Genomic DNA, 7,260 nt, shown 5'->3' with positions numbered 1-7,260 from the left:
AGAATAGGAATTTCTTCCAAATGATTGACTACTTGTAGCGTTTTGCAGAGAAGAAGCTTCCAGCAACACCCTCGAGTTTCGTCGTATCTAGTGAGTGGATTCCAGTTCCAAAAGTCTGGCTTTTGGTGAGGCCTTCGGTGAGGACTTCGTGGTGAACAATTGGGTCCACAGTGCACCAGAGAGTACACGGCGTGAATTTATCTTTCTGCCATGAGGATGGGGATGAAGGTGGAGTGATGTGTGGCTCAGAAGTGTTGGGGTGAGGAATGGATGAATAGTTTGGGGGATACCCCTACTTTGTCGATTCACTTGACATTGAAATAGAAGGTCATTTCTCATCGCAAGTCAGTTAGGCATTCGGCACACAATCCAAATAGTAGCGGCGCATTTTATAGAGTAAAGTGGGGGAGGTGGGAGGACAATCATTGTCTTTTAAGCCTCTTGACCTCTGCCAATGCATGTGGATGGGATTCAATTGTTAACCTTCACAGCCTTGGTGGCATATTTCCTCACGATCGAGAATAGAAGGTCTTTTTCTGAGCATGATACACCTAGTGTTAGTTGTTTAGCTACCAGAATTAAACGACAAACTATTTCAACGCTGATTCTACAGCTTTCGAATTGAGCCGAACTCATTTTGTGAAGCGAACAACCTCGAATCACATTATCGTCAACCGACACTTTGTGCGTCGACTGTTCGGAAGAGCAGGAAATTGGTGCAGTGCATAGTAAAGGGCACCGTGCCATACTGTTCTCAACTGATAGAGGACGCACATTTGTGCTGTGCAATGTATCCAAACAATCGCATGTATTTGATTTGGCATGTGCCTACCAGCTGCAACTGGGCGTTGCAGCCAGCTGTACCGAAACTTGCGGGAATTGCTAGTCATGTGGTGCCTGTTTGGGATATCGGGCATCAAGCACAACGGACTTCCAGGGTGGTTGCCATGCTTTAATGGTGAAGTGGGAAAGCTTAAGATGGGTGGAGTGGAAGTCTACCATCAACCTCTGCTTCTAAGAACAACTACAGCAACAGCTTCATCAAAATGCCTGCTTGTGCAGTGCTAAGAATCCCACCTCACCATCCCATTTATATCGGATGTGGTGGTTTGATTTCACACGAAAGGTGCTCAAAGCAGCAAAAGGACGTGTGGATGTCCAGATGACTGCAACAAGTTGCCCATAAAGAAGGCAAGAATGTGCCACTCTTTCATCTTTCGCCAAACAAACAGGCATGATTATTAATTGCGTTGTTTCATCATCATCAGCAGAAGCAGCAGTAAACAATGGCGAGGCGTGAGGTAGGAGAACAAGAGCACGCATCCTCTCCCTCTAATCTAGACAAGTCCCACGTTCAGCCCCACCCTCCTCATTGTTTCCTGTCTGCAATTATAACAATAGCATCGTCGCTCGTAGCCCCTGCCTTTATTCTGTGTGAAGGCTGTTTCATGGGAGTGTGCGTGTGGGAGATCTGTGAAACTCAAAAGTGTTCAGAGTAAACCACTTTTTGTGTGAAGATCCGCTTTGGCTACGACAACAATTGTGTAGTCAAAGTTTCCCACCTGTCTCAAAACACCCTTCGACATTCACACGAACACCAGCCTCTCAATTCGCTTATTTAACCTCTGAAATTACTTCTATATACTCATCCCTACATTTATCAATTCACCTACCTACGTGTCTATGGCTTGAACTGCGTGGTCAAGGTCTCCGAATTAGGAGTAGAGCCACAAGTGGGTGTGCAGATGAATGACCAATTAGGAGAATGAGCAGGTTGCAGTAATAATCTGCGATTACCAGGACCACAAGCATAGCTAGTCACAGGCACGAGAGTGGAGCCCTAGAACAACCAACCCACTTGGCGTTAATGGTAGCTCTTGGAGAGGTGCAAATTATAGCCTGTTGGTGAGCGTATGGGGGCAGCCTCAAAGGTGATGGAAATGGACACCACAGAGACGCTCGCACCTGAGCTACTTACAACAGCTACCCACCACCGTATAATTATCGCGTTCCAATGGCTTTTGTGGATGCCCGTAACTACTCATTACTCTGAGCATTCCGGTCACTGGCAAAATACCCCAGCCTACTCAACCTACCCCACCCCACCTTACCTCACCTTATCCCACCACGCAGCTCTTTTGGCTCGAATGCTTTGACTAAGTGCAGGTGTAAAGTAGGTCACAGTGACGTGTGGAAGTGTACATCAAGCGTGCAAACGCAGTCGCAGCAGAGCCAACTGTGGACCTACGTAGTAAATCGGCAGGACTTTGTGCTCTCTTGATGCGGGCACCACACTTGCAGAGTAGTCGGGCTGAATGCTTCTGCGGATTTGGTCACGCCTTGTTCGCCTGTGGCAGCTGAGTGGCAGAAGTGTTGCAACTTGTGTTTTTGGCATAACTTGGCCCTGCGAGGCAAGTGGATGTGCAATGCCTATTTTGGTGGACGAATACGCCAGCATTTGTGGCAATTTGACTTCGTGGATGGGCCTGCACCTGCTTGTTCGGCTCATATGGTGGATCGCTGGATGCCACACAAATGAAGCATTTTGGATAATCCCTTGATGTAGAAACTGCAAAGGGTGGTTATGGAGTGGTGGGTGGTACTCGGGGTTGTTCTCTGGTAGAATAGGTTCCAGACCAAGCTGAGATTATCTTATCACTGCCTGCATTATGGTTGTTGAAGCATACCCCCACCTAAACTTGGATGAAGATTTTGAGGCCGAGGAAGAGCAATTGGAGCTAGAGTCGAGGCGGAGGGTGACGGTTAACTAACGCTTCGCTGGTCTTGTCTGTGACCGTAGCAGCAAAGTGGTGTGACCGGAATTGTGATGGGGTAGAGAGCGAGTAGAAATGCACACTGCCTAGCATAATCTACTTTAAAAAAGGCAATTGTAAGTATAGGTTTTTTTTTCTACCATACGATCCAACTAATCTGACTTTGAATAGGCGTAAGATGAAAGACACTGAATGAATTATACATCTGGCTGTCTAATGTTGAGCTACTTCGTTTAAACTCACAACTTTTCCGGAAGTGGTGGCAGCTTTGGAACTAGTGTTTTCTTTCCACACCCTCGTTATGAAACACATATCCCTTAACAGGAAGTGCGCATCTGACAAATTTAGTATTATTCCTAGCCAAGATCATTTACACTATTCAATTCGCACCGATTCGGAACGGGGTGTAAATTCAGTCGGTTACTGAAGATAATAATAAGCATTTCATGAGCCGTAATTCAAGATTGCTAAAGCAAGGATATTTTGAAGGCGACGGAAACAATGTGATTTTTTAACAGGGCGCAAGAAAGAGATAAATGGACCAAAAGACGTTTGGACAGTTGAACCTTCAAGATCAATTAATGAAAACACTCTCCTCATCAGTCAGAACATTCTGCAGGTTTAACGTTCTAATTTATCGTTTGTATTAAAAAAGAATGAAAAGTTCCTTTTATGCTCCGTGAAATTCCATACTCAAAACCCACAATAGAATGAATGCACTGAGATACCACTACATCCGTGCTGATATGCAATAGTTTCTACTTCTGACAACTTATCATAATGTGATTAAGTGTTTGGAATAAACATTAGTGGCTGAAGACTGAGGTTGCTACTAACTTCTGCCACTGCTGAGATGATGATAAGAGGTTCCTACTTAGGCACAAACTGGATTTTCCCATTGATATGGGGCAAAATCATCTATCAGCCAAACTTCCGATATCAAATGCCACCGTTCAAAGCCACTAAATTATTAATTGCGTTTGGCAGATGTTTCATTGTGCAGTTTCCTCGATGATACACAACTAAGGCGGGGCAGCAAACCTTAGGGAGAAAGTGATCATGCGTCTGACCCAACAGGCTTGATAAAACAGTAGTGTATAGTTAAGAAGCACCTAGCCGTTTGTCAGTCATGGCCAATCTTCATGTACTCACTCTTTGATCAGACAACCAGTCTGACCCTACCGAGTTTTCAGCGTGGTCACACGTTTCCATTAAGCGGTATCTCGTCCCTCGCCGGCCTCGGGCTTTCCGATTGGCGGCTATTTTGAGTGGAGCCACCGCCATCACCCATGTGTGTGACGGTGCTACACCTATCGGCACAACGGAGTCGTGAGCATGCGCTCCAATGCAGTCTCGGAATCGATATTGTTCCATTGTTCGTGATATCACATCACATAAACGAGTGTCTGGTTTTAAGCTTAACGCATACGCGCTCCTGGCTCATGATCTTCTCGGGCATATCAACAAGCACAATCGCAACCTCGTGAATGTCAATGACCTCTCACATGCGTGCGTGCATTCTCACACACGGTGCAGAGACGCGTAAAGTATAAAACACGATCACAACCGCCATTGAACGCATTAACAGTTTTGTGGCATGGAGAACATTTTCGGGAGTCGCGTCTCCTCTCTAGGTATCGTGGCAGCGGCTGTCGATAAGGGTCAACCAAAGGATGGAGTCCAGAATGCACCGAAGCAAATTCGAGAAGGTGGTCTTCAAGACCTCTTGGAGAAACTGGGTGAGTTGTCTGCTAGGCTGGTTTAACCTTCCTCTTCATTTTTTTGCTGCATCCTTGTACCATCTATGATTTATCTAAATTCTCGATGATTACCTGCTGCTAAGTTGTTTTCTGAATGCTAGGAGCAAAGGTGAATGATTACGGAGAAATTACTCAACCAAAGGATCAGGAATCGGATGTGATTTTGAACTGCGAGAACCAGCAAGCACTGGTGAAAACTACTTTAGAGTTAAAAGAGTTAGTGGAGAAAAGCGTGAGTGAGAATGACATGACGCTTATATTGGGTGGAGACCACAGTATCGGAAGCGGGTCGATTGTTGGTCACTTCACTACCTTCCCCAATTCCTTTGTTGTCTGGGTTGATGCCCACGCTGATATCAACACACCCCAGAGCTCTGCTTCACGGCACACTCACGGCATGCCCGTCTCCTTTGTCCTCACCGAAACAAACAAACTTATTCCACAAACACACGGCTTTGAAAATATCAAATCAGTGTATGTTTGAGGTCTGTGTTTAAATTTGCATTACTGGCCTGATTGGCGCTAATTGATTCCATTTATATTTTCAGTCTTAGTCCAAATCAACTGCTCTACATCGGGCTTCGAGACGTTGATTCACCAGAACTGTAAGTTAAACCTTTTAAATCCACCCATATAATTGACCACTCCTTATTTTAGAGGTTTCCTAAAGGAATTCAATGTTCCATATTTCGATATGCAAGACGTGAGGAAACTGGGCATCAAAAAAGTCATGGAAATCACGCTGAAAACCATATTCCGATATAGGTGAGTGATCATTGAAAGCCATGCACCTACTTGAAGGCTGCAGAATATAAAATTGCCCTTCTAAAACAGTTCCTTTTTTCTGCAGTCCCAATTCTCAAGTCCATCTGAGCTTCGATATTGACTCATTGGATCCCAAATACGCTTCTTGCACAGGAACCCCCGTTCCCGGCGGTCTCTCATTGGAGGAGGGCAAGTATATTTGCAAGGTACTTGCTCAGACGGGTAAGTTGATATTTTAGGCAACCAATACCTTAAATTCGTTGACTGTAATAACCTCCACATGGCCGAAACAAAAGAATTTGAGTACATTTATGTGATACTAGTACAGAATAAACTCCTACATCCTGGGACGGAAAGCAATATTTAATGTTTCCGACTCCTTTTTGCCATTAGCAAATACCAGGTCGATATCGTTAGCTAAAAACTTTCTTCAGAGGCTGCACTAGGAGTGTTTCAATAATGTGTTTAGTAAAGAGCTGTGGTTTCCCGTTAGTGACGTAAATGAGTGACATAAACAGCTCGAAGCAGCATAAAGCGAGCTAGGCTTCTAACGCATTGTGGGGCTGAGAGCGCCATTGGAGTCCGCTGTGACAAAAAACAAATCATGTACAAAAAGTGGAGGTTCACAGAGTAGTTGTGGGTTTCTTGCACATGTTCTTCCATTTAGGTGAGTAAATAATCCTTCTTCTTCGTGGTTTAGGTCATTTGAGATCTATGGTTCTGGCCGAGGTCAACACGTCGCTCGGATCCCCTAAAGAGGCAAAAACGACGGTGAATTCAGCTGTTGAGCTCATCAAAAGTGCTCTGCTTTTGGACTAGACGAGTATACGATGCCGGTTAATTGTAGCATAACAGCAACGACTGTTTACCTTTAAGTTGATTGCGTGCTCTTTAAAAATATTTTGAATTCTGAAATTTGGCATATTGAAATAAGAAAGGCATGGAAATTAAACATTGTGAAATTTAGCACGTGCATGAGAAGGCAGGTCACATGCACAGGTAGGCAGATCAAATGCCTTTTTAAAGTTCAAGTCTGCCCCAACAGCTAATATACATACAGAATCCGCGGATCGTAATTAGGATAATATATCAGTTATATGACTTGGCTTCATCTACAGCCCTTGAGACAAGAAAACTAATGACGAAATTCGAAGCAAAATTTATCGAAAACTACCAAGCTCCACCCAAATTCCATACTATGAAGTCGTTGAGCATCTGAAAGTACATCGCCGCAATTCAACACCATTGCTCAGAGGAGAGCACTCGACTCGCGTAGAGGGATCTGGCTCGACAAAGCAAAAAAAGTCATAATCAGACTACTTAACACCGTAGTAGTAATAAAATTACGACAAGATGGTTGTGAGATTTATTAAATCCCGTTTCAATAACCTTGCAAAACTACTATTTTAAGTATTGGCGGTAGGGCAGGTTGGTCGGGAAATGCACCCAGACCAATTCTGTCACTTCCTGGTTGCAAGTGTAGAAGGCGGCACTGCGTGATCAATGACAGAAGAACATGCAGGATGGTTTAGTGGTACATTATTTGCAGCCACCATATTTTCCATTTATATGCTTTGGTAATGCTCTCTGTACCCATTGCAAGCAGCAGAATCAAAGCGCCCATCGATGGGTTTCGACCATTCCCTGAAAAGTTACGTCGGTATCACCATGGTTTAAAAATATGTAAAAAGCAGAAAATCAACGCGTTCAAATTCTCAGCAGACATATTAAACTTTCAATAGTGTCGAAAAATCAGGAGTTACAAAACTATAACCTGGTAAATTTACACAATCTCCTACAATTTCGAAGAGTCATGAGGAGCTCCTCCCACCACAGAAAGGATGTTATACAAGTTGTAGCCATTTAGTTAAATACTAGATGTTCACAAATGTGAAGTTGACAGCCCGAACCTTAGGCTAGCATATTTACCGCCGTGCGACTAATGGCAGTTGTGTGTACAT

At 44.1% G+C, this 7,260-nt stretch overlaps 2 protein-coding genes across 2 annotated transcripts in view; one reads left to right on the top strand and one right to left on the bottom strand. All coding sequences in view use genetic code 11, as the record gives it.

The window, feature by feature from the left end:
- The window catches only part of EGR_06682 (hypothetical protein), a gene marked incomplete at both ends in the record, with an annotated part of 3,548 nt that extends 2,225 nt beyond the window's left edge, over positions 1-1,323 (bottom strand). The window contains one exon of the mRNA XM_024495931.1: positions 1,083-1,323. Coding sequence (XP_024349697.1) covers positions 1,083-1,323 — 241 coding nt within the window. The remainder of the gene's footprint in view (positions 1-1,082) is intronic.
- Positions 1,324-4,371: 3,048 nt separating this feature from the next.
- EGR_06681 (Arginase-2) lies at positions 4,372-6,118 on the top strand (the record flags this gene model as incomplete). Its single annotated transcript, XM_024495930.1, has 6 exons — positions 4,372-4,513; positions 4,636-5,008; positions 5,083-5,139; positions 5,192-5,299; positions 5,385-5,521; positions 6,000-6,118. 6 exons carry the CDS (start codon positions 4,372-4,374, stop codon positions 6,116-6,118), a joined length of 936 nt encoding a protein of 311 aa, XP_024349696.1.
- Between the last annotated feature and the right edge of the window lie 1,142 nt (positions 6,119-7,260).

Source organism: Echinococcus granulosus, assembly GCF_000524195.1.
Source record: "Echinococcus granulosus chromosome Unknown EG_S00061, whole genome shotgun sequence".
Taxonomy (NCBI): Eukaryota; Metazoa; Platyhelminthes; class Cestoda; order Cyclophyllidea; family Taeniidae; genus Echinococcus; species Echinococcus granulosus.
The sequence above is the reverse complement of the archived record's forward strand: the minus strand, read 5'-3'. Positions and strand labels throughout refer to the sequence as shown.